The 26,705-nt window shown below is 46.4% G+C and overlaps 1 protein-coding gene across 1 annotated transcript in view; it reads right to left on the reverse strand.

Annotated features, from left to right (window-relative positions):
* Nucleotides 1-26,298, reverse strand: part of LOC143822717 (septin-2) — a 51,417-nt gene extending 25,119 nt beyond the window's left edge. Inside the window, exons 1-9 of the mRNA XM_077308204.1 lie at nt 26,170-26,298; nt 18,349-18,400; nt 17,349-17,448; nt 15,154-15,240; nt 13,830-13,953; nt 9,012-9,146; nt 7,503-7,620; nt 4,342-4,443; nt 3,154-3,299 (exon numbers count right to left, since the gene is read on the reverse strand). Of these exons, the coding sequence (XP_077164319.1) occupies nt 3,154-3,299; nt 4,342-4,443; nt 7,503-7,620; nt 9,012-9,146; nt 13,830-13,953; nt 15,154-15,240; nt 17,349-17,448; nt 18,349-18,375 (839 nt within the window). The 5' untranslated portion in view covers nt 18,376-18,400; nt 26,170-26,298. The remainder of the gene's footprint in view (nt 1-3,153; nt 3,300-4,341; nt 4,444-7,502; nt 7,621-9,011; nt 9,147-13,829; nt 13,954-15,153; nt 15,241-17,348; nt 17,449-18,348; nt 18,401-26,169) is intronic.
* Between the last annotated feature and the right edge of the window lie 407 nt (nt 26,299-26,705).

A 26,705-nucleotide genomic window follows, 5' to 3' on the forward strand; every position in this document is an offset into this window, starting at 1 on the left:
TATTCGATTTATTTGATTTATTTATTTCCCGCTGTTCCCGAGGGCTCGTGGCGGGTTACAATTCATTAAAACCCCAATAAAATCCCATAACAATACGACACATAAAAACCAGCAATCAATAAGAGGATCCGGCGGAAAAACCTCGTTCAAATTTAGTCCACCCATACTATCTCAAAGGGGGAGGGAAAGAGAAGAGGAGAGGGAAGGAGAGGGCGTTGCTGGAATACGCTACCACCGCTTCTATGGGAGGGGCACTGATCTACCTGGCCACCCAGGCTCACCCATGGACCTGGCGGAAGAGCTCCGTTTTACAGGCCCTGCGGAAAGGCAACGTGGCACTCAGTGCTCCCTTGCCAGGGAACAGCTGAGGACAGAGAGTTGAGTCCGATGGGTCTTTTGGCTGGTGAAAACAGGAGGAGGAGGAGGAGGAGGAGAAGGAGGTCCCCTTTATGATAGTGCTGAAGATCATGGTGGGACCTCTGTAGTAGAAAATATCTAGCCAAGTGTGGCCCTGTGGCTCTCTCTTATAAGCTTCAAAACTGCCTCCACTGCACCAGCTTTGTGGAAACAATACTGTCTGTTTGGTATACTTAAATTCTCAGAAGATATCGAGGCCTGGTGAGGCCTGGTGTGACCCTAGGTTCTTTGCCTTTTCTGGTATGCAGTTTCTGATCTTTGCCGGGCCGCTCTGTGTAATGAGTGCCTTGGAATACCTGCAGGCCAGAGGTACTCTGAACATATCCAGAGTGAATCCCTCCTAGACATTGCCATCTGCTCTGGAGTTTGAGTGGCACAGAATTATTTTCTTTCATCCTCCAAATCGGAGCAGAATGCAGTGATCAAGAATGTGTAAAAAGGTCCTGCATCTTCCTTTCCTGTGAACAGGAATAATAGAACTATGTCCCCTATATATATAATATACTACAAGCAATATACATGACTGTCAGTGATAATGCCCAAAGTCCAGGCTCACAAGTATATCCTGCATCGTGGAGGGAGTTGGACTAGATGGCCCTGGAGGGTCCCTTCCAACTCTATGATTCTATGATTCTACCTGCATGGACAAAAGCCACTTCAGATTGGGGACTGTATTAAGGAAAGGAACTAGGTGCGGTTGGCTGAAAAGAGCTGGCTAGATCCAACCCACTGTCTTATCCGTATAGGGTTTTGTGAAAGCTTGGGTTTCTTGACGGTCCTGGAAGGGTTTTCTGAAAGAGTGGGAGTCTCTGACACAGTTCAGTGGGTTTGATTTCACATGCACAGAGGATTGTTCACAGCCTTAATTCTTACACCACTGTCCAACGGTTAAGTGTGAATGTGTTTGTCCTTGCTTGCAATCCAGAATTAATTTCTACATATGTTCCTTGCAACATGCTTCCTCCTACTCCGCATGTGTTTCACAAGCTGTCGTAATATATTTAGCACTTCTTGTTTTAAAAATAGAATGCTAATGCTTCAGATGACCAGTCACAAAAAAGGGAAAGAATTACAGTTGACTGTACATGACACACTGAAATCACTCCATTGTGAACGTCATAAAAAGAGCCCTGCTGGATTAGACCAATGGTCCATCTAGTCCAGCGTCCTGTCTCACACAGTGGCCAAGCATCTCCTCTGGAAGGCCAACAACCAGGCAGGGAGGCTGAGGCCTTCCTAAGAACATCAGAAGAGCATTGTTGGATCAGGCTAGAGGTCCATCTAGATCATCATCCTGTCTTACACAGCGACCAACCAGTTCCTCTGGAGGGACAAAAGAGCACAGAGGTCACGGCCTTCCCCTGATGTTGCCACTTGCCTCTGGGATTAATTCATGAGAGACTGGCTCAGGGCCTTGGAATAAAGATGGTACTTTTAAGGATGATTACCATGCTGGGACTCGCCTGAGGTCATCCAGCAAGTTTCCATGGCAGAGTGGAATCTGAACCTGTGTGTTCCAGATCCTAAGCTGACACTCTAACCCAAGGATGGCCAAATGGTGGCTCTCTATATGTCCATGCACTACAACTCCAATGAGCCCTGTCAGTGTGACATCTAGGGAAGCACTGTTTGGCCACTCCTTCTCTAGTTATTATTCCACACTGCCTATCAATATATTTATGGTTCTCTGTACATCCTGCCTCTTCAAACACATGCTAAGAAGTATCCCAGCAGTCCCACTTTAAACCACCTGAAGTACCATTGTACTCACACAAATAATCTGCTATTAGTGCAAGCAAACTTCTATAGCAGCTTTTCTCAACTTCTTTACCATTGAGAAACCCCAAAAACATTCTTCAGGCTTCAAGTAATCCCAGAAGTGGCATGATTGTGCAGAATGTGATTGGGAAGCAGAGCTGTGGACACGCCCACCCGGGGTCCCTCCCCTTCCCACCCCTGGCCATTTTCGGAGGCCATTTATTTTCAATCACATACGGTCATATCACCCAATAAAATATATAATAATATATAAAAACATAATTCACATAATTAACTCCCACCCATTCAGGAAACCATTCCAGGGCCTTCAAGAAACCCCAAGGTCTCACAAACCCCTGGTTGAGAAAGCCTGATCTACAGGTATCTTGGTGTGTGGGGGGGTGTATGTTAGGTGGGGAGAGAGGGGAATAACCAATAAATTTAGGAAGTCCTGATGGCTGGAAACAAATATGCAACAGTCCAAATTCTTATTTGATAGGAAAATAACAGGACATTCCTCCTCCTGATCCAAAGAGCTATGAAGTCTGCGAGAACTTTGAGGAAGACCCACCTCGGCTCATTCCAAGTAGTTTAGGAATCTTGCCTTCTACACACAGCACATTTTAACTAAAAACAAAGCAACCCCGCCCCCTCCCCCATTAGCAGCAACTTAAACCTAAGAACAAAAAGCGTATTATTATCATTATAGTGTTGTTATTGTTACTGTTGTTACCACATTACTACAAACTGAGTTAATTGTATTGTTCCCGTTTCATGTACACCGCCTTGAGCCTTCGGGGAGGGCGGGATATAAATAAAATAAAAATAAAATAAATAAAAATAAAGCAATTTTCTTCCAAGCATTAGTCCAGTGCATTAGTCTTTATAAACGGCGTTTGTGGGAGATAGATGCAGGAAAGCAGCTCCCAGCACAAAACAGTCTTCAAGGCAATGACGCAACCCGGGTCTGCTACTTACACGAGCATGGTGCGCAGCTTCAGGAAGTCATTGTGCTCCGGATTCTCGACTTCCACCACTCCCCAGGGATACAGGCGACCTCTGATCTTTTTCCCTTTCACTTCAATCAGCTGGTTGGAGCCAATGACCGCAAACGGAACGCTGGCCTGCGTGAGTCAAAGAAAGCAGACTTTCCATTTGGTGGGGTCATTCATGAGGAATGCCAAAAGGGTGGGGGCAATTCTTCCTGAACGCCTCCCACGTCCATACATAGTACTGGGGAATGTTTCCATAAAGTATGGATGACGGCTAATAGAATACGGACAGGCGCGGGCAGTTGGGCAGGCCTGTTGTTTAAATGGGGCAAAATGCCAGGTCCCAAATGTGATTGTGGTGAACCATTTTCAATCTATCACAGGAATGCGAGCATCGTGTTTTCCAGGGAGATGTGGTGGAGCTCTTTCTACTCTCTGCCGGGCCTATGATTGAGGCCAGAAACATATTGCATAATGGCTGCCCCCCCTGCCCCCCTGGGTGAAAACACCTACTGAGCCACCAAAGATCCACCAATCCAAGGAATGAAAGCCCTCCACATCCCCCAAATTAATTGGTGGATGTATGGAGAAAGTGGCAAACGGTTTTAACTTTTTTTAGTGTTATTTTAATTTACATTGATAACTATATTCTAACGGCCGATGTCACCTGTTCTGAGCCTCATGGGACGGGCAGATTATAAAAAACAAAGTTTAATCCATTTATTTTATTTATCTAGGAACCGGCCCCCACAGTTATCGACGTTAAGATTTCAGCAAAGATCTGAACTACAGCAACTAAGCCAGAAAAAGATATATGGGGATTTGGGAGGAAACCTACTATTTACCACCCGTTCCCCAAAGGCCTTGGAAAATAAGAACACTGTTATTCAGCTCTTAAGAACCAAAAGAAAAGGGAGGGCGGATACAGAGAGGGAATTCCAACAGCAAGATATCTGACTATGCAGCCACTTCTGGACCCAACTCGTTCATCTATTGTTTCAGAGGAAGGAAAGTTGTGACACTTGACACCCACCCATGTGATGAATGCCCTCAGAATAAACCCCCAACGGAACCTGCAGTCAACGCTAAAAAACTAAGAGATTCACTGTGAACTTTGTCTCAAGTTTGCCATTTCAGACAGATGGCAGGTTGGCATAGCCGGCCCCAAATTCACCTTCAGCACTCGGGTCTGTTCCTTGAATTCCTCGTCTTCATCAGAGTCTGCATCCGGTAACTGGTAGATCCTGATGCCGTGCTCGGAAATCTCATCTAAGACCTGCAGGGAAAAAGAAAGTGAAAATAGAGACAGGGCAGCCTGTGTGAGTGTGTGTGTGTGTCTTACACCAGGGGTAGTCAACCTGTGGTCCTCCAGATGTCCATGGACTACAATTCCCATGAGCCCCTGCCAACATTTGCTGGCAGAGGCTCATGGGAATTGTAGTCCATGAACATCTGGAGGACCACAGGTTGACTACACCTGTCTTACACTACAAAAGAGGCACATACAAATAAGAGACTGCCTTCTGCTACGGTGGCCCAGCTAGCTCAATATGGCCTACGCCAGCCTTTCTCAACTTTTTTTAACCTTGAGAAACCCTTGAAACACTCTTAAAGCTTCAAGAAACCCCAGAAGTGGAAGAATATGGTTGAGAAGCAGAGCTGTGCACACGCCCACCCGGGGGGGCCTTCTCCTCCCCACCCCACCCACTCCAGACCCACCATTTTGGGGGGGTCAACATGACCATATATAGTTCTATCTAAATGTTTTAACAAATTTTAAATATATAGAACAATTTAATTAACTCCTACCCTCGCAGGGCCACCCAGAAACCCCAGAGTTTCACAAAACCCTAGTTGACAAACCCTGGGCCTACATCGCAGGGCCCTCAGGCAGAGAAAGTTCTTTCCCAGCACCTTCTCCCAGGCAGTCCTTTTATCTGAATGAAATCTGGGACCTTCTGCATGTAGATCACATGTTCCCCCCAAGGAGCTATGTGTACTTCCTGTGGAAGGCAAACCTCGCACTTTCAAGTGAGAGTACATGGTGTCTCTAGGAATACTCTAGCGGGAAAGTCCAACTCCCCCCAATGGCAGGACAAGGAGAACCACCCAAAGGGGTGGTAGATATTGCACCATGCAGGCAGTGGGCCTTTGGCCTCATACGTGGGACTGGGCAAAGATCACGGCGATAAAATTCGCAACAATGGCGGGAAAGCCAGCAAGGGTGCTGGAATAATACATCACAGCTGTTCCGGAGAGGAAGAAAGAAAAAACGCAAGGAAAACAAACAGCATATAACGCTCTCAACAATGAAGCCGTGTTTTCTCCCCCTCCCTATTCAAGCTCCAGTTTTATTGGCCCCGGGAGTTTGTGTGTTCCTCAAAGATTAGCCTTCCCCAGGGAAATCGGCAAGGAGTCGGAATCTTAATTCTCCTCTTGTGCGATCATTCTTTTGAGCGACCCTCCGCCCATGGGCCCAGCTGGCGAAGCGGCCTTACGGTTCTTCCCACTCTGGAAGTTGGTTGGGTGTTTCTTTTTTGCCCGTCGAGTCAAAACAGGAACGACTCCAAGCTGGGTTTCCGTCACAGAAAACCCCGCAACTGAGCTTTCTGCTTATTCAAGAACCCTCCAAGACAAAGAGGAAAAAAAGCCCTTCCCTTACCTTAGATGGATTGCCAAATGGCAGAAGCATCTAAAAAAACTAGCAAAACTTCAAAGCCGTGCCCGAAAAGCCAGATTACAATCCTTGGCCTCGGTTAGGGATTTTGTATTAAATGTTTTCAGTTAGAAAAATATACAGTAGCAAGAACGTTTTCAAAGCGCTGGACCGACATTAAACGTTCCGTCCTGTTAAGCCATCCGTACCGACGGATGACCCAAGTGGATTAAAAAAAAAAAAAACCCAAAAAATCACAGCAAAGATGTTTATTTATGCTTTAGCTGCTCCTTATTAGGCAACATTTGTCACTCGTTGTGTGCACTTGAACTGAGAGGGAGCAGCAACAACTAGCAAATCTATGAGGTAGCACTGGTAGAATGGTGAAACAGAAGAGCCAAGTTAGAGATTTTAAGAGACCTACAAGATTCCCAGGGTGTTAGCCAAGATTCCGTGAAACCCTGAGTTTCTTGACGGCCCTGGAAGGGTTTCCCAAATGGGTGCGAGTTAGTTAATTTTTAATATAATTTTTTAAGTTCAACATTTATCGGGTGATATGACCATACTAGGGGCCAAGCCCGTTGCATTCCGGTGCTAGATTGGAAGGGCGGGATGGAAAAACTCTGCGGATGGCCTCTCCCTCTGCCCAGGACCTGGAAAGGCTGCAGGCTGGAGGCCGCTGGGAAGAGAACTCACCGGCAAGGGCAGCTCTCAGGTGGCAGAGGTATGCAGCCTCTGAGCCTTGGAGGGAAGTAGGAGGAGAAGGGGGTGGGGGGAATGGAAGGTGACTGGCTGGCCGCTGGACAGACAGGCAAGTCAGGTGGAGGAGGAGGCACTCAGGGGTGGGACATCTGCCCTGATTGGGTCTTAAGCACTGAGTGGCACTTAAGCCATGAGACCAGCTCCTCCTCCAAGCCCTTACCAGAAATATTAAGTGGAAAAGATATGGTCATGTAAAAAAAGAAACCCAAATGGCCAATAATGGGCCTGGAGGAGGTAAGAAGAGGAGGGGCCCCAGGTGAACATGTACATAGCTATGCTTCGCAGCCACATTCACCACGATCACACCACTTCTGGGGTTCCTCGAAACCTTGATGAACATTTCAGGAGTTTCTCAATGGTAAAAAAGGTTGAGAAAGGCTGGTACTAGTTTTCGGGAATCAGTACTCCCTGACTCTTGTGCAACAGAAGACAATCTTTTGTCTGCATCAAAAAGACCAAATTAAAAACAAAAACAAAACAACTTAAACCCTTCTTCCTTTGCTATCTACTGGTTCAGTGAATGGATACAAGATGAAGCAGATGTGCGGTCATGACATCTTCATCAGAGTGGTGTTTTTTGATGGATTTTTATATAAAATATATATATATCGCTGAATCGTGCTGTTCTCAGCATCCACTACCTCCCATGTTTAAATTCTCCTCTCAACCTGTTGATTCACTTGTTAGCTTTTCGGAAAAGAAATCCAGAAACGCAGATGCTACGGTCAGATCCTCTGCTGATAGTACATTGCCAAAAAAAAGCAGTCATGGTTTACGGTAAGATATGGTGGCCCACGGACAAAGAGAAGCTCTCCAATTCCTGACGCAAGGTAATCGACCTACATCAGTTTGGCTTCTGCTGAATCATGTAACAAATTTTGTCATTTTAATTTTTTAAAAAAAAGACTTCTGCATACCCTTCTCTTCAGTCTCTCTCGCTCTTTCAGCGTCAAGGTGTCTGCCTTGGCGATGACGGGAACGATGTTGACTTTCCCATGAAGCGCTTTCATAAACTCCACATCCAAAGGCTTCAACCTATACGAAATGACCAAAACTTAATTCATCCCCAAGAAAACATCAGGCAGGATGCAAAGAGCATCTATCATGAGCCCAAGGGGTCCCTTGGAATCCGATCTTGCACATCTCGCACCAGAAGCACACACCCACACACCCTTTCGCTAATCCTAACGGGACGGGATCTGGTTGCAGATCTGGACTATATTGTTAGAGTCCGTTACCTCTGTTATAGTTTTAATGTTAATATTATTTATTTATTATATTTATTATATATACCGCCCTCCCCGGAGGCTCACTCAGGGCAGCTTACATGGAACCGGTGGGAAAAACAGTACAAATAGCATGCGAAATTAAACAAAAGTGAAAGAGTCATAACAGGAGGACAGTAACACAATGGAACAAACGTGGTGAGAACATCCAGTTTTAACTGTAATATACTGATTTCCCCGTGGCATGGACATGTCAGTGGCGGTTTTCATGGGAGGGGGGGCTCAGGGGCCAATGGAAAGTGATTGAATTCAGGTCGACCGCAACCAAAAGCCTGGCGGAAGAGCTCCCTTGTGCAGGCCCTGCGGAACTGTTTAAGCTACTGTTGTTGTTATGAAAAACTAAGTACCATGTACTGTTTTCTACGTTTTATGTAAACAGTCCTGAGCCTCAGGGGAGGCTAGTATATAAATATTTTTAAAATTAAAAATAAATAAATACATACATACATCTATTCCACAATATTTCTGGTAAAGGCTAAGAGGAGGGCTTAAGTGCCACTCAGCGCTTAACACCCATTCAGGGCAGCCGTCCCACCCCTAAGTGTCTGCCTCCTCCAACCGGCTTGCCTGTCTATTCAGCAGCCAGCCAATCACCTTCCATCCCCCACCCTTACCACCCCCTTCTCCTTCCACTTCCCTCCAAGGCTCAAAGACTGCAAATTGCTGCTGTGTGAGAGCTGCCCGTGCCTTCCTGGGGGCCTCCAGCCTTTCCAGGTCGTGGGGGGAGGGAGAGACCATCCTCAGAGTTCTTCCACCCACCCCAAATCTAGGAATTCTGGTATTCCTGAATGCAATGGGCTTGGCCCCTAGTATAAATATAAAATCCAAATTATTTCATGCATGAGGGGGGGAGGCCTGAATAGCAATTCAACTTCCCACACTCACACCAAGACTTTGGCTGATCATCTCTTTCATATGTTCCCTGAGAAGTTTAACATTAAATCCTTTCTGAAAGGGAGGAGGGGAAAAACCCACTAAAAAAAAAAAAGCCCCAGCCATTAATCCCAAACAGATTATTTCAATTGAGTCAGCGAACCAACAACGTGAAAAGTAGCTCCGTTTTAATCCCTGGCGCAAAGTCGACAAACACGTTTTCTTTGGGGCGAAAAACGTCTAACTCAGAAAACCTCAGTTTCGTACCCGTGTCCGAAGGGGGAGATGAAGTAAAAACAGCAGTGGACTCTGTTGTCTACAATATGGCGCCGGTTGAGGCCGCTCTCGTCATGAAGGTACCTTTCGAACTGATTGTCGATGTAGTGGATAATCGTCTTGAAACTGTAGCAGAGGAAGGAAGAGGGCGAAAAGGGAATTGGTGAGGGAAGCCAGGTACTCAGGCCAGGCCTTGGTGAGAAATGTCATTTCCCCTGATTGTGTTTGGCCAAGGAAGGAAGCACTTCTCGGTCACTGAAGAAACACCGTCCCTCTCTTCCTTTAAGAGCCCTCCCTCGAACCCACCTCCTCTGGCTTAACCCTTTAGCCCAGGGGTAGTCAAACTGCGGCCCTCCAGGTGCCCATGGACTAGAAGAGTTGGTTCTTATATGCTGCTTTTCTTTACCCTAAGGAGGCTCAAAGCGGCTTACAGTCGCCTTCCCATTCCTCTCCCCACAACAGACACCCAGTAAGGGAGGTGAGGCTGAGAGAGCCTTGAAATTACTGCTCAGTCAGAACAGTTTTATCAGTGCCGTGGCGAGCCCAAGGTCACCCAGCTGGCTGCATGTGGGGGAGTACAGAATCGAACCTGGCACGCCAGATTAGAAGTCCACACTCCTAACCACTACACCAAATTGGCTCTCTGGCGTGGGGCTCATGGGAATTGTAGTCCATGGACATCTGGAGGGCCGCAGTTTGACTACCCCTGCTAGCCCTTTGTCCCCGAGTGAAAGGAAGGCTTTGGCTGAGTTTCTGTCCAGATGCAGTCGTCCGAAGGCTGTGGCTCAGTGGCAGACCATCTGATTTCTACAAAGAAAATCCCAGGTTCAATCCCTGGCAGCTCTCCCGGAACTTAAATCCAGGATCGGGTTGTCCCGTGTCTGAGAAGCTGCCGCCGCTAGACCAAGCAAACAGTTCTGACCTTGAAACCTCGAAGGCCTGAGTTGGTGTCTGAATGCAGGCATGTCTCTCGTTAAGCTTTTGTTAAGTTCAACATTTAAGTCCCTCCATTCAGAGACCAAGTTCCTGCATTGGGAACTTATCTTTTTTCCTTGCTTTACCCTGGAAAGGGCCACATAAGTAGACAAGCGCTACGGAGGACGAATCGCAGGTTACATGAAGACTCACTAACAAAGAGAGCCAGCCGTGATGTTGTGGCAAAAAAGCGGCATATTCTAATCCGGAGAATCGGGCTGGGTTCCCCACTCCAGGTGGGTGACCTTCGGCTAGTTACAGTGCTCTCAGAGCGGTTCTCACAGAGCAGTTCTACTTCTCCCGGCCCTATCTCCCTCACAGGCTATTTGCTGTGAGGTGGGGAATGGTGTTTGTAAGCTGCTTTGGGACTCCTTCAGGTTGTGAAAAGTGGGGTATAAAACCAACAAACGCCATGAACATCTGGAGGACCACAGGTTGACTACCCCTGCACTATAGTCTTTCCAACTGTACCATCTCTTGTCATCCACGTAACTGATTGAAGCCAATGGATTTGGTTTTCCTGAATATTCCAATCAGTGTAGCAAAGCCAGACAGGAACGTTAAAACAAGCCTTTGCACAGCAGTGACTGGAGAGGGGAGGGATTGTGCTTGAAGTTTCTCCCGCACTATAATTTGCTTGTGTGCAATTTTTGTGCATTTGTAATGCATTGTACCTTTTTCCAGATTCCGGGAAACACCTGCTTTCCGCCCCTGTCGTTATCTACATGACATCATATCCTGTTCGGCACGTTACAACAGCAAACAAGGCCATCAGTGTTTTGTTTTAAAGCATCAATTTCGGGGAGGGGGGGGTGTTTGAAACTGGAAGCGGTCAAAACACAGAAACACCATCTAGCAGGGCTGTGGTTGTCAGCCCAGAAAGCTGAAATAAAGCACAGTGGGACAAAAAAAGCTCTAGACGGAAGGGAAAAAGGTTCCTCCTTCTACACACTGGTTGGCAAGATGGGTTTAATACAGGCAGTTGGCTCCTAGACTTTAAAATGACTCCACTGAGTAATAAGTACTGGGTTTTGTACCCCGCTTTTAACTATTGGAAGGAGTCTCAAAGTGGCTGCCCACAATCTCCCCACAACAGACGGTCAGTGAGGTCGGCAAGGCTAAGTGAGTTCAGTGAGGACAGCCCAAGGTCACCCAGCAGGCTGCGCAGGGAGGAGTGGGGAATCAATGCCGGTCCTCCGGATTAGAGGCCGCCACTCTTAACCACGACGCCAGGCTTTCTGAAAAACTAACAGTTTATATAATGCTTTCTTGTGGTGCTTACATGATCCCAGGGGGATTACATTATCTCATCCTTCCACGTGGGATAGAAGGATCAACGTGTGTTTATTCACGTACACATAACCGCCTTTGAAAAGCGCTCAGAAACGTCAGTTTGTGCAGAATGCTACCGACAGCCTGTTGACTGCAGTGAGTCGCAGGGGCTCTAGCACTCCAGGCGTGGTCTACCAGCTCCTAGACTGTTTCGCGGCACAATTCAAGGTGCCGGAGTTGATGTTTGAAATTCTATACAGTGTGGGACTAGCTTATTCCCTTACAAACTTATTCAACCACTATAGGCCACCTGGGAAAGGACCTTCTCATGCGTGGCACCAACATTCAGGAACATCTCAGGGGGACGTCCCTTCTGTTGCCATGCTCCACCAGCAGTTGGAGTCTTCTGTTTCATTTGGCATGCCATCAGGGATCTCTCCTTCATATGTTTTAATTGTTGTCTGGGCAATACAGTCTAGACAACTCCCAGAGACAACGGCTCTTTGAGGTCTCAGAAGCCTTTCACATAACCTCATATTTTTAACCGGAAGTTGTGGGGAATGAACGTGGCAGCTTTCGTATGCAAAGAGGACGTTAGAGCACAGGGTAAAAACAAACCAACAAAAAACCCTTAACATATGAACCCACCTTATACTCATGGGACAACAGAACCCCCTGGACTTAACAGAGATATTGGCTTCTTATCTCCCTACATATGCTAACATCATTCAGTTCTCACATCCGTTGTGGTTTTTATTGTGCTGTATACTAATTTGCTGTTATTCACATGTCTTATTGCCTTCATCCAGTCTCAGGTATATTTACTGCTCAATTACTGATGCAACTGGACTCTAATTGACCCCTCCTGGTAATACCCTCTCCACGTTCTACCTCCATGCACTGGTTTGGTGACATCTCTTTCAATGTATCCAAAGAACTGGGCACGCTCACGAAAGCTTATGCCCAGAATAAAACTTAGTTGGTCTTTTATGTGCCACTGGACTCAAAATTCGTTCTACTCCTGGGTGGAGGATCCAAATTAAAAAGAAAAGGGTCTCAAATTTTATGAAGTCCTTTGTATTCTTAGACGGAGCGCCAGCAGCGATGCAAAGGAACCCGGCAGAACCACCTAGCATCCTCTCAGCCTCCCTGCACCCCAGGAAAGAATGGGTGGAGAGTCAAACACAGAGGACTTCAAGTAACATTTCCAAAAAATAAACACAGAGCAACAGCAACACACAATCAACAGGAAACCCTTCTTGCAACACAATAGTCCAGTTTAAGGACTCTGAGATCCAACACGAGGAAGTTCAAGTTTACGGAATACGAAGAATGAACTCCATTGTTGAACAATTGGAGAAGTACCTGTGGGGAATCTACATTATTGTAAGTCAGGATTAACAGTGTGTGGGCCGGAATAGTAGAAGACATATAACTCCTAGCTGAATCACGTCTTCCGATCCAACATCTATCAAAGTAGCTCCTAGTCATTGGTGTCCGATCACATGAATGTCCATCCACAAAAGAAAACAGGATCTCCCGCGACTCGATTACTGAAATTATTTACAACCAGTTGGGGAGCCCGCAAGGAACTGCAGCTAGGAAAAACAAACAACTGCTTCCCTCCCCAACCCAATTCCCCTCCCTCCTAAATACAATAGAGCACTGGGGGGGGGAGCGGGCTACGTTCCCCATCCTCCTCTCTTTTCCACTCTCTTTTCCAAACATTTTGTGCCTCCCCAGGGGCAACAGGAGCACTGTCGATCCTCATTCAGGGGGGAGGGGGTTTCCAGGCTTTTAAAACAAATTCCAATTATTTTTCTATATAGATGGGGAAATCCCCAATTGCATAGAAACCATTACGTTGAGGGCTGTCCATCAGGCACTCGCCCATCAAGTTGGCTTTCAGAAGAAATAATGATGATGAAAAACTTTGGCAGTTCAGTAACAAGCTGCTTACGGGACATTCCAAGACACCTGGAACCCAAAGAGCTCTTGGGAGGACATACAAGATCTGGCTCACACCCAAATTGGCACTGTGTATGGAAGGGGCTATCTTTGAAAAGGAAATTCCAACACTTGTCATCCCACTGCCCCAGCATGACTATGAGCTGCCATCTCGAAGGTGTTATCTCTAAGGGGAAGGAGCCGTACTGTACTAGGTACAGATCCGTTCTGCTAACATTTTGTGCCAGTGCAAAAGGCTCATCCACTGGCAGAAGACCTTCAGCTTAAGACTTCCTGCTCCGTGCAAAAAAAAGCACTGCCTTTCGAAGAACCTGATCTGGCTTCCCAGGGTGTTCTAAACCACCCCATTTCTGGCCTGCTGCTAGCGACTGTCTCAGTACCTAAACGAAGACTTGACCTCTTCTTCTCCATAAGTCTAAACACAGAGAGAAGAACATCTTGGCCTGGCTAAGAGCATGCTTTGTGACTATTAGGTGACTATTAAAACCAACGTACTGTTATGAAGCCTAGTTATAGCGTGCCCCTCTGAACACCAGAATATCAGCAAATGAGGATAAATCGGAAAGATTCAGCACACCCGTTAAAGAGACATACCAGTCTTGGCTGTTGATAGCATCTCCATATCCCGGCGTGTCTACCACCGTCAGGCGCAGCTTCACCCCTCGCTCTTCTATCTCTACGGTGGAAGCTTCAATTTGGACCGTCCGTTCTATCTTTTCTGTGGGGAAAGAAGACACTGGAGGTGGAACGGTTTCTTGCCTGGAAAGCCAGACACGTGAGCAACGGTTCATTTGAGGTTGTTTTGCTCAAACCACCAGCAACCGAGAGCCTTCTGGGTTTAAAACAGAACAGATGAAACCTGCTAAACTTGAAATTTAAAGCAGAAAAAGAAAATTCAAGAGGAAAACCATCTAGAACAGGGGTAGTCAACCTGTGGTCCTCCAGATGTCCAAGGACTACAATTCCCATGAGCCCCTGCCAGCGCTTGCTGGCAGGGGCTCATGGGAATTGTAGTCCATGAACATCTGGAGAACCACAGGTTGACTATCCCTGATCTAGAAGCCCCACACGGAGAACCGTTTCATGCGGAATAACAATCAGTGCAGCTACTCTAGTGGAATAGCGAATGACGGAGTGAACTGTCCCATTCATTCTGTCTGCTCTGGAGGAAAGCAAGAAGGAAGAGCGCTCAAAGGAGCAGCAAGTCTCCCAAAAGCTAATCAGGACGCTGGAGGAGATTATTTAAAAAAAAACCAGGAAGTTCCTAAGCTAACTATGCTAAATACCCATCTCCTCTGATGCCCCCTGCAGGGCCTCTCTGTGTCTGAATTATGCACACGACAGATCTTCCATATCCCAACAGCTCTGAAATCCTAGAGAGGACCAAAACCATGTCTGAGATTGAAAGCGACATCACATCCTCACCCAGTGATTTTTTACTTTAGTTTTCTTCCACCCGCTGTGGTGGCAGGAAGGAGGGGAAACAGGGACTGGGTACAGGGAGTCCCTCTGTGATGCTGTAAGGCAGGGGTAGTCAAACTGCGGCCCTCCAGATGTCCATGGACTACAATTCCCATGAGCCCCTGCCAGCGTTCGCTGGCAGGGCCTCATGGGATTTGTAGTCCATGGACATCTGGAGGGCTGCAGTTTGACTACCCCTGCTGTAAGGGGACACTACACTTGTTGAACCACTCAAAGGGGAGTAGCAGAAATAATGTTGTCATCGAGGGGAGACACTGAAGGAGACAGACAACAATCTGAAACAAGCTCCTCATATTGTACAAAATACAGGACACAAAGCTAGAATGCTATTTGCTGAAAAGGTCCATCACTGTCAAAATATAGGGACAGCCCTTTGGGGAAACAGAAGCAGGTAAGGCAAGCAAAGTCAGAAGTGGGCTAGCCCAGCATGGTTTACCTGCAGCTCCGGGAATATAGCGTTCAGGATAGAGGTCTGTCAGGAACAAGCTGTTGATTAAAGTGGATTTTCCCAAGCCAGATTCACCTGTGTACAAAATTATTCCGTTAAAACACAAAATTTGTGTCTGTTGCAGTTCATCACGCAGTGATTTTGCCTCCCAACGTCCACTCTAATTTCCATGGCAACAACATCAAAGGCGTTCCTAAAATGGACGGAACAAGAAAGCACGGAAGGCAATCCTGCATGTCGTGGGTCACCAAAGTTTCAAATGGAAACACCCCATTTTCAATGAGCAAACGGGAAGACAAGATTAAGATTTTCTTCCACGAAACCTCATTGGTCATATTAATTAGACAGGCACATCCATGCATCAAGCCAAATGCTGGGGGAAATCATCATAGCTGATGCCAACAGGTGAACAAGTAAACTTACTCTGTTAAAGTCAACGCATACCTCTCTTACAAAAGACATCTAATACTGGTCCTTTTTAATTAATTTATTTATTATTTTATATTTAGATTTATATCCCACCACGTTCCAGAGACTTGTGGCGTATCTCCCATATTGTAGCGTTTTTAGGCAAGACTTTTAGAATTCATTCCTTGTTTTCCACGAAACTGAGTAACCTTGTTTGATCTTTAATTTTATTACTTTGTATTTCCTTACTTGTATTGCTCATTATGCCAATAAAGGCTTCTGTATCTGTATCTATATATGCATTGATCATTTTTCTGTTGTGGAGAAAGAGACTAAGGCCTGCAAACCAGCAGGGGAAGGGGGCTCCAGTGGCATCTAGTAATGCCAGCAGCCATCTGAACTTCTGGTAAAAGCTGTAGAACCCCAGGGGACCTCTTGCAGAACCCCGGATGGGAACCCCTGGCTCAAAGCATGAGATCTAGCACTGCTATGGCCTTTTTTTGTGTTCATTCGTGTTTTGAGTCTTCTGGACCAAACAGTTTCCCCGTATTTCCCAGTTCTCGGCCCCCTTTTGCTTTGGCTATAAAAGATACTTTGGAAAACAGGACTGACCCTTGAGGCCCTTTACCGTAATCCTGAACTTCTGGGGAGCTGCATACAGTGAAAATGAAAGACAGAATTGAGTGCTGTGGTAGGGAATTCAAGTGTGCCTGGAAGAAAGCAGGGAGGATTTGCTCCTCCCTCCACTGCGCACCAAGGAGGGAGGGAGAGAAAGACCAAAAGCAGCCCTGCGATCGGCAAGGGCCCATAAAAAAAGAACCCTTCGGTGAGTGCGAACCTGACTCAATGCTTGATGGAAACGGACAAGTCAGGTGAGCTTTTGGGGATACGTTCAAGAGGAACAAGCAGCAGGTGGGTCCGCGGGGAATGAGACGTGGACACCATCACGGCAGTCAAAAGCTGGCAGGCCAGAGCCATGCGCGCTCCACACAACACATGGTGCATGCAACCCCCACTTCAATGACGGCCATGCCAGCACAACGGTCACCTGGCCAGAGGAAGGAAGGAAGAAAATTCTCGCAACTGGCCTCTCTGCTCGGAAGAATCCCGTTTCCTCTTGTAGGTAGAAAGGTCTTTTCCTACATGATAAAACTTCTTCAGAAGCCTATCCGGGGCTGAGGAAACATCTCAGAGCTGACTAAGGGGAAACGAGCCAGAGAAGGTTTTAGCGACGGTGACGGAACGTGCCGGATCTGGCTTTCCGAAAGCAGCGTGTCAAACAAAGCCGGCATCGCAATCTCCAGGAAACGTCCTCCCATTAGCATCTTCCCTAGGTCAGGGATTCCCCAGCATGGAGCTTCCAAGCTGTTGCCTGGTGCCCACTTAGAGAGAGAGAGAGAAGGAAGATATGGGATGTTCTTTCCATCTAACTAGTAAAGCGTGGCGTTCATCCCAGGCTGGAACATCACAGCCACATCACCAGGGGGGCTATGCCGGGGGGCAAACCCTCCCCTTCCCCTGGAAACTGAAAGCAAACAACATCTCTTTCCCAAAAGAAAGAACGGATCCTGCCCTCCGATGACAGCCATTTTGCGGATGGTCCTTCCCTTAACATTGTGCATACACTTAACATTGTGCATACATTTTGCGGATGGTCCTTCCCTTAACATTGTGCATTCGCTGGCAGGGGCTCGTGGGAATTGTAGTCCGTGGACATCTGGAGGGCCGCAGTTTGACTACCCCTGGTCTACAGAAAGCAAAAGAGAGACACTTACCCACCACCATTAGGGTGAACTCAAAGCCCTTCTTCACCGACTTCCTGTGGACTTGGTTGGGGAGGTTAGCAAAGCCAACATATCCTGCGGAATCGGAGAACTGGGGAAGCAAGGGGGAGGGGGGGGGAGACGGTAAACCCAAAAGGGAAGTTCACAGAGCCAAAGCACGCAGGGGCTTAAAGCACATGTAACAGATCAGGGCACCAACAGAGACTTCAAAACAAAGGATTGCTTTGGGTATTCGAGAGCAGCCACAACAGGAGAAAGTAAGCGGCACGTCTTAGTCCTTCGTTTCTGGACCTCCCGCAAAGGGGCATCAAGCAAATGCCCATCTCTCAGTGGGAGATGTGTGCACCATTGTTATTTATTGGATTGAATGGATTTATAAACCGCCCCTCCGTTTGTGGCAGGAATTCCCAACCAGGGTCCACAAGGGTCCCCGAGAGCTCTAGAGGGGGTCCACAGCCTTTCCCCTCCCGCCTTAATGGATTCAGAAGCTACGAAACCGGTCGCTTCCATTGCTCCCCTTCTCCCCCTCCCAAACATGAGTAAGTCCTCTCATGGTTTCTGCACTCCTGATGTGGTTGCCAGGACAGACACTGAAACGTAGAAAGCTAACCACACCAAGGAGTGCTAGTACTAGGCATATGGAACAGAGGTATGCTTGCTATGCAGCAAGGATCAGCTCTGGATTTTTAAGGGGCATGGGGATGGGGATACAAATTGGGCAGTGACGGTGAATTGGCAGAGCATATGTTTCGACTGTCCAAAGATCTCGGGCTCACTCCAGGATCTTCCCATGGTTTATCTATCTCTTGCAAAGCTCCCTTCTGCCTGAAAGCCACCTCCTGTCCGTCTGACTGGCTGTGAGGTTGCTTTCTGCACTCCTATTTATGCCTGGAACTTATATTGCGCCTTTCTGCCCAATTGAGGATGACGGCTTATGACGTTTCAATGTGCAGAACCCCATTGTTCCTTTCTACATTTTCTTTCCACTTACCTTGACTTTTTCCCCAGACTGAGACATGATCTTCCCCTGAAAAGTTCCGAACCTTGGGAGGGGGAGAGGAATAAAGTCAGTTCAGTGGCTCATTACTGGAAACTGAAGACGTTATTAGAAGGTGATCCACGATCCCAAGGAATTATCCCACAATTGGCTGCTGTAGCTTAGGGAGCTATGAAAACACACAGTTTGAAACTACTTATTATTGACTGATTGATAAATTGATTTGATTTTTAGCCCGCCTCTTTTGAACGGGCTGAAACCTTAACACAAAGCCTTAGCTTAACAAAAGTGGTTATGGGTATTGGCTAATTTGTGGCGCAATAAAATGAAGGATTGTCTTAAGCCATTTATCTGTATTTATTTGTTTACTTTTCTATTTTGATAACACCCCCTCTTTGTCTCTTGACAAAGCTCTCCCATACCTGCGAGCTGAAGACCGGTGCTATAGGAGTAGAATTCATGCTACAACTTTGAGTGGGATATATAGTAAAAAGACGTGATTGCCAGCAATATAGAATAGGAAAAATATTGGAATATCAGAAACTTGCAAGGAGAATTTTGACAATTATAGGAGGAAACAATCACTGACGAAAATTCAACTTTGAAAACGGCACAAATCTAGAGTCCGTTTTGATTGCTTCATTCATTATTAAAAGAGAGATAAGACACATTTTGATGCTTGACTCAATATTTTATTGACGTGAATTGTATAATTTATACTGTATACGGATTTTGATAGCCTGGGACAGGTTCCTTTTTTCTGTTGGTATCCTCAGAAGCTAAGCAAGGTCAGCCTCAATTAGTACTTGGGCGGGAGACTACCAATGAAAACCTGGGTCCTCATGCAGAAGCAAGCAATGGCAAAAGACCACTAACCGAACCAGAGCAAAGTGGTACCATCACCTCCCACGATCAGGACACGATACTCCGTTGGAGACAGCTCAAAATCCCATTTGCCTTTTTAGCCACCGGGTCACACTGCTGACTCATCAACAATGTATGGTCCACTAAGACCTCTAGATCCTTTTCTTAGTTCCCAGCTTGCAGCCACGACAGAAAACCCAAAACAAGCCATCCCTGTGTACATGTCAGACAGTAGCAATGACGTTTAAGAGGAACTGCAGATTTCTCCTTCCCCTTTCTTTTCTAAGCTGTCGATTATAGGTTTCCATCGACCTATCCATTCTCCCTTTCTACATTTAGCCGACTGTTTGCAGCTCGCTGTATCTTTGGCCGTTTCCTGCCACCAGTGGTGACAGAAGGCATCAGGGAAGCACCTGCATCTGGAAGTCACAGGTGCCTCTCTCGAGGTCACTTCCCCCCTTTCAGACTGAGAAAGGCACTGCCAAGTAACCCAGCAATGACACTTCCCCCTCCCCACCTTTTACATTCATGAAGTTGTTCTAAATAAAGCAGCCGTTTGATGCGTATTTGGAACACATGGGAAGGCTGATGGGATGGCCAGGACCGGCACTAAGGACAAAAGGAGCATGAATGCCATTTATTTGTTCACTCATTCATTTGACTGTCTTACTCAAATTAATTTCATTTGCCTATTTTGGCAAACCTGGAAGGTACACAGTCCAATCACTAAAGTCAGAAACACAAGCAGGCCGAATCTCCATGATCTTAAGCCATGGAGCAAACAGGCGCTTATTTACCCTAAACTGTGGTTTTCAAAGGAGACGGCAGTTCCTAGAACAATGCCGAGGACAAATGTTTGTGAGCGGGACTTCCGAGAGCCAACGAACATGACTTTGCCATGACATAACATGGCCAGCGATGGCTCATCAAAGAGGCGTCCCAGAACGACAAGTGCTGTGCCAGTGCGCTTCCGATCCCAGGGAAGCACAGGCTTTTGAAAGTGACACTCAGGGTGCACACAGAGATCAGGTTCAGACGCCACTCGGTCCAGGGCTTAGACCCCCCTCCCCCCAGGAATGTCATCCTATCAAAACCCCATTATGAAAAGAGGGCCCCTCTGGAAGAAGCAGGAAGGAACCCGGGTCATTTCCTTTTGTTACTTCAGGATGTTAAAAAAAGTAAACACTTCTGTGGGCAGCGGAGCCCTTTCTTCTCCTGGCATCCCAGCAAAATGAAACCCTTTCCGTAAAGTTTTTAGGCATGTTGTGTGCAGGAGAAGAATCCACAGAGTGCTTTGGCTTGTAACTAGCTTGACCCAATGAACGTGAAATGAGCAAGGACAGTCACCAGGCGTCTACTAAACTGCTTGCACCATCAGAAGAAGAATTGGTTTTTATACCCTGCTTTTCACTGCCCGGAGGAGTCTCAAAGCAGCTTACAATGCTAATATGCAATTGAGCCCTTTTCTTTTCTCTATGCTAGGAAAAGAATTTATGAAATCCATTTATTTAAAGTTTGTAAGCTGCTTGGGGTCTCCTTCAGGTTAGTGAAAAGCGGGGTATAAAAAAAAACAGCCTATACAGAGGAAATACTCCACCTGACGTGAAAATATGTGCTTGTCCTTTGGGTGTGTCAAACAGGCACTAGGAATTGTGAAATGCAGGGATGTTAGCCATCAAAACCAGATTTCCCACATTGCGGGGGAAGGACATCTGACTATCCCCATTTGGATCAAAGTAGGAAATACACGCCAATACAGTTGTGCAAATTTTGTAAGGGGAGTGGTCATGTAACAGGGCCTGCTTATTTTCTGATTTCAATTGAATTTCTGATTTTGAGGCCCCGATGGACCGCCAAGAAGAGCTGCCCTCACTGCTGATACAGAGGGAAGATCCACTCTCTAGGCATTGTACCCCCCTCTTCTGTCTAAACTAGTTGGGGGCTACTTCCAGGACAGAGCGGTGTGAATGGCGGCTTGCAGGTTCCATCTGCGCCCCTTTTCCCACCCCCCTATATGAGATTTTTATTGGGGGAATGATAGGGATTTGAGTTACGTTCCCCCCCCCCCGCTGTATCTCCTTTCTTATCGTGTTTAGTTGGATCTGTGTTATGTTTTTATGCCTGCAGGTTTTAATGGGGGTTTTACTGGGATTTTATGCAGACCGTTGTAACCCAATCCACTTGGGAGTGGTGGGCAATAAATTGACATAATGGGGTATTTATGTAATTTTATGTGATTTTACTTTTATTTTATATTTTATATTTTATTGTGAACCGCCGTGAGACCTTTTGGCGAACGGTGGTATATAAATCCAATTATAAATAAATAAAATAATAATAATAATAATACTGAAATACAAAATGTTTTATGGGCAATATTTATGCTGTCATTTCATATATTCCAAATAATTTGTTTATTTCAGGTTCCCATCTGCCCTTCAAAGAAGGGCAAGCTACAAAAATACTGATTGAATTAAATTGATTCTCTGGAGTGGTGCTAGCAGCAGAGCCCGCAAATAAAGACATGCTGGTGCGAGAGCTGTAAGCGATGCCTGACAGACGGCAAGGTCCCCCCCCCCTTGTAGCATCTGTCATTCCAAAGATCTGCTCACACATCCGAATGACATCCTTCCAAATCCTGCCAGTCTGGGATCTGCAAGAGCCATTACGACGGCTGCCGGTTTTAACTAAGCAAACAGCCCTGTGCGGTCGAAATGCCAAACCAGAAGCGTTTGGCAGGCCCGAAAAAGAAACGCAGTTGAACGCAAGCCACAAAGAAGAAAAGGAAAAGAGAACTCGATGAAGTCTTTCTTTATCACTGTTTTAAGACCAAGGCAAAAAAAAAAAAAAAATGACACGAGAACTAGAGAACGGCCAACTTTGTGGCAGGGCGTGAAAGACCTCCAAATTTTGCTGACAGGCTCTCTGTCCTACGGCTCCAGTCAGAAACCCAGGGAGCAGATGGAAGCAGGAAGTCTCGGATCCGCACCACATTCCTAAAATGCCTTCGGAACTGCGGAGCCAAGCCAAGCGGGATCTGGGATTAGTGAGCAAAAGAAAAGAGAGTGGGGCACGATGCAGAAATACAGAGCCAGTCAGCTAAATAGCAAGCATAACAGGCGGTTAATGAATCAGAGCGGGACGCCTTGGCTCCCGCCGAGGTCGAGCAGACCAGGGCAAGAAGCAGCAAGTGGCTTTTTGAGGTATCTGGGCAACTCCTCTGCAGTTCTACAGCAGTCTTACAAACTCGCCACTGGTCCGCAGCACGGCGAGAGCTTCTCGACAGCCCCAGGATAATGATGGGTGCGACGTAAAAGCCAACAGCATGTGCGGTTTTAACAAAATAGTCTGATAAATCGCGTTCTGAAGGGCAGGTCCATGGCTGAGCTGCCAAACAGGGCTAACATCATCAGAAATCACATGTTGCTAAAGCAAATTATGAATGAACAGTTGTCTTACTCTCTCTGGGCGTGGGGATACTGGAGGTCAGGTTTAGAACTTGAAGACTCCAGCATCAGTACAGAAAGAATTTGCCAGCTGACTACTGGTCGACTGTTTGATGGCTTCATGGCTAGATGGTTTTCATAGAGTTTTTAAGTTAGTTTAATTATAATGTTATTTTAAATGGCTTTCTTATGAACTATTGCATTTGTCATTTTATGAACTATCATAAAGGTAACTGATTCTGTTGGAAACCGCTCTGAGCCAGCTTGCCGGCAGGGGTGCTCAAGAAATCCCAAAATAAATTCAATTAATAAAAGCAATGGATGTTTTTCCATTTTCCCACATCAGAAAACAAAACGTAATTGGAATGAAACTAGGCACAGCCTCCAGCAGGAACCCAAACCTCTGACAGGGAGCTAGACTGCTGACAAACCCTTGAAGCATTCTTCAGCCTTGGAGAAAGCCCAGAAGTGGAGCAATCGTGCAGAATACGGTTGGGAAGCAGGGCTGCAGACACGCCCACCTGGGGGCCCGCCCTGTCCCACCCTCTACAGGCCCATCACTGGCCATTTTGGGAGAGGTTGACATGATCATATATGGTCATCACATCACCCAATAAATGTTTAACACACTTAAAAATATATATAAAAATTAATTAACTCCCACCTATTTGGGAAACCCATCCAGGGCAGTCAAGAAGCTCCAGGGCTTCACAAAAACCTAGTTGAGAAAGCCTGAGCTATAGGAAAGGAAAGCCTAGGTTGTAAAAGGAAAATGTAAAAGAAAGCATGCGTCCGCATTTGAGTATTTTTACTCCCAATCCCAGCCTGCCTCCCCTTCTCGGGGCTCCCTGTCATTACAGATTCCCCCTGTAAAAGACACTCTGCCCTGCTCCACCAGGATGCTCCACAAAAAGCAGCTGCACTCCTTCCAAAATATCTTCGTAGGAGCTAGCCAACTCAGACAACTGCAATTTCCTGCCATGCAGGGAAGGAGATGGAAAAAACGAACAGGAAGGACAAGTTCCTCACAGCAGCCCTACGCCCTCAAAACTTGGAGCCTTCAGGCTTTCCCATAAATGAAACCAATTTCTGAAGCCAAACACAGAGCCCCATTCCATCCTCCCTTAGCAAAGAGAGCAATCTCAGAAGGTTCCACTCACACCAAGATCTCTCCCTGCAGCTCAGATGATGATGGGAAAGCAGCCGAGCAAAAGACCGAACGGCAGCTTCTTATCCCCGTACAATCTGGGAGAGGTTCATTCCATTTGCTTTCTCCCTGCTGGTATTATTCCCCAGTCACCCACCCAGGTCAATGATGTCAATGTTTTTTGCTGCTCAGGACGGCAGTTCTTCAAGAGTAATCACAAAATGCATCATGTATGTGAGACCATCAGTTCCCCTCTGCTTCGTGGCCCCTATCATCTGAGGCTAGACAGAGGGCAACCTACACAAAGGCCTTCTCGGCTGTGGCACCAAACCCATGGAATTCCCACACTGGGGGAGATTTATCCCCCTACACCAGGAGGTGAAGACTTTTTCTGATTTGCTTGGGGATCCCTTATTGACCATCCTCCCTGTTTGTTTGATTTTTCATGAATGCATTATTTTTAATGTGGATTTTACTGCCTTTTTCACTTTTTCCTGAAGGCCCAAACTGGAGAGAAAATAAGTGTTTTAAATTAGTCAACTACACACCTTTAAATGCAACTGTTTCTTAAGCTGTACAATGGGCAAAATGAAATTCACCTGGTAAAGTTTTTTATTACCACCACAAATTTCAGCCTGTCTGTGGCAGGGGGTTTCCTATACCACCCCTACCCTAGTATGCTTATAATGCTTTACCTATTTCAGAAAATGAATATCCTATTATTCTGCTACACAAGACTCAAGACAGCTAGCAGCATAAAGCAGTTAAACAACAGACTTGAAACAAAACAATTCAAAGCTTGTTTGGTCTCATTATGGGATGCTAGGCGTGTAACAGTTGCAGAACAAGAACAAATGAATAACTCAGAAGAAATCACAACAGAAACACCACCTGTTGAATCTTTGCCTGATGGAAGAAATATGTCCCTCCTGACTCCAAAGCTGGATTTCAATAGTAGTGCAACAGGCAAAAATTCAATAGGTGAATTTTTTTTCTAGCACCCCATCCCTACCACTGCATCTTTCTGCCATGGTGTAACGAGACTACATCTGGTTCCTTTCACCTTGACCCAGACAGACAACAGTGGAGACCAATGCCTACTTCATCTGTTGAATTTTTGCCTGTTGCACAATATACTGTCAGCTACCCCAATCCTGTTTGCAGTGAAGGACAGCCTATCCATTAAACTAAATAATAATAAATAATAATAGCAATATATTTACTTAAAGAAACATTTGTGCCTTCACCAGATGGCAATCCTGTTGAATATTTAGCCACACAGATACAATTAACAATACAGTCTGACCAATTTACACTGACCTCACCTTTAGAGCCATAAAAATGGAGATTCTCAGTCTATTTTAACAAAAAAGAAATTAAAGATGTCAAGCCTTCCATTTGAATTAGCACCAGCTCTGCAGGGGGCAGGGAAGGCACTCCAGGTTCCCAGGTAACAAACTCTGGAACGCTACAGCAAAAAAATTTATTCTACAATAAATTTTGTCATGGATTTCTTGCCCAAGAGACAGCTTTGCAAAGCCACCTCAGGGAAACTGGAACCAACCGTCTTCTGGCATCTGAAGGGCAAGGCAATGAGGATCCACTCCTGCCATCTGCCCAACAGATCTCTATGCCACCCAAACCATTCTGGAATAAGCCTTTGTGCATTTTCTAGTTCCCAGGGGGTTCTCAGCCAAGACAAGAACGCAACAGGCAAAAATTCTACAGGGGAAGCTTTCCAGCTCTACCACCACACCTCTGAGCCAGGGCTCCAAAGCGGATTCCCACCTGTATATATTTATATATTTTTGTATATATTTTGTATATATTGTATATACATTGTATATACATTGTATATATACAATATATATTGTATATATATTGTTTATTGTATATATGTATATATTTTTTGCTAATTCTTTCTCCAGGAGGGAGAAACACATATATATACACATACACACACACATATACATATTCACACATATATAAACACACACATGCACATATGCGTATATATATACACATACATATATACTTACTTATGCACATATATACACATACATACACATGCACATATATACATATATACACACAAGTGTGTGTTTGTGTGTGTGTGTAATGCAATGCGGGGGGGGGGGACAGGCTCTGGTTCCTCCTTCTCCCAAACCTCCCAGACCAGTCACCCATTTCCCCAGCCAAGCAGGCAGGAAAAAAAAAGGGGGGGGGGCTTGCCAACAGACAGAAATCCCACAGGTCGAGCTCCCCACCTCCCAGGCTCTCCCGAGACACCGAATGCAAGCTAGCAGCCCCGCACAGCCCTGCACGAGTGGCACCCGCCACCTTCCCCTTCCCTTCTACCTGCTCTCCGGCCGGTCGCCTCCCAGCGCCTCTCTCCGCAGCCGGGCCCAGAAATCCGGAACCGTTTCCTGCAGCGCTCCTCCCGTCTCCCACAAAGCCGCAGCGGCCGCTCTGGCTCCTCCGTCTCTATGCCTCCTCCCCTTCAAAGAAGCGGGCGCGACGATAGAGAGGGCGCGTGCTAGAGCGGCCCCTCCCGGCCCGGCCTCCTAATGCCCCTGCAGGGAGGCCAGAAGCCCGGGTCGCGTCTGACAGCTGAGGCGGCGCCCTGCCACCGCTGCCCTCTGGTCCCCCCTCCCTTGACCAAGTCCCCCCTTTGCAACAACCAGAAGACGTTTTGAAATGAAACTCATGAAACCCTGTTTTTAAAGCCACTTTCCCCACAAAGTAACAGTCCCCGCAAAGCAACAGTCCTCAAAAAGTGTATTACGGCTGCAGTGGCCTCCTTGCCCCTGGGAGCTGCATTCCACACTGATATTAATCGACCCCGCTAATAGCTCTTGTATTTATGGATTTATGCATTTATTTAAAATATTCAT

Source organism: Paroedura picta, chromosome 13 (assembly GCF_049243985.1).
Source record: "Paroedura picta isolate Pp20150507F chromosome 13, Ppicta_v3.0, whole genome shotgun sequence".
In the NCBI taxonomy this organism is placed as follows: Eukaryota; Metazoa; Chordata; class Lepidosauria; order Squamata; family Gekkonidae; genus Paroedura; species Paroedura picta.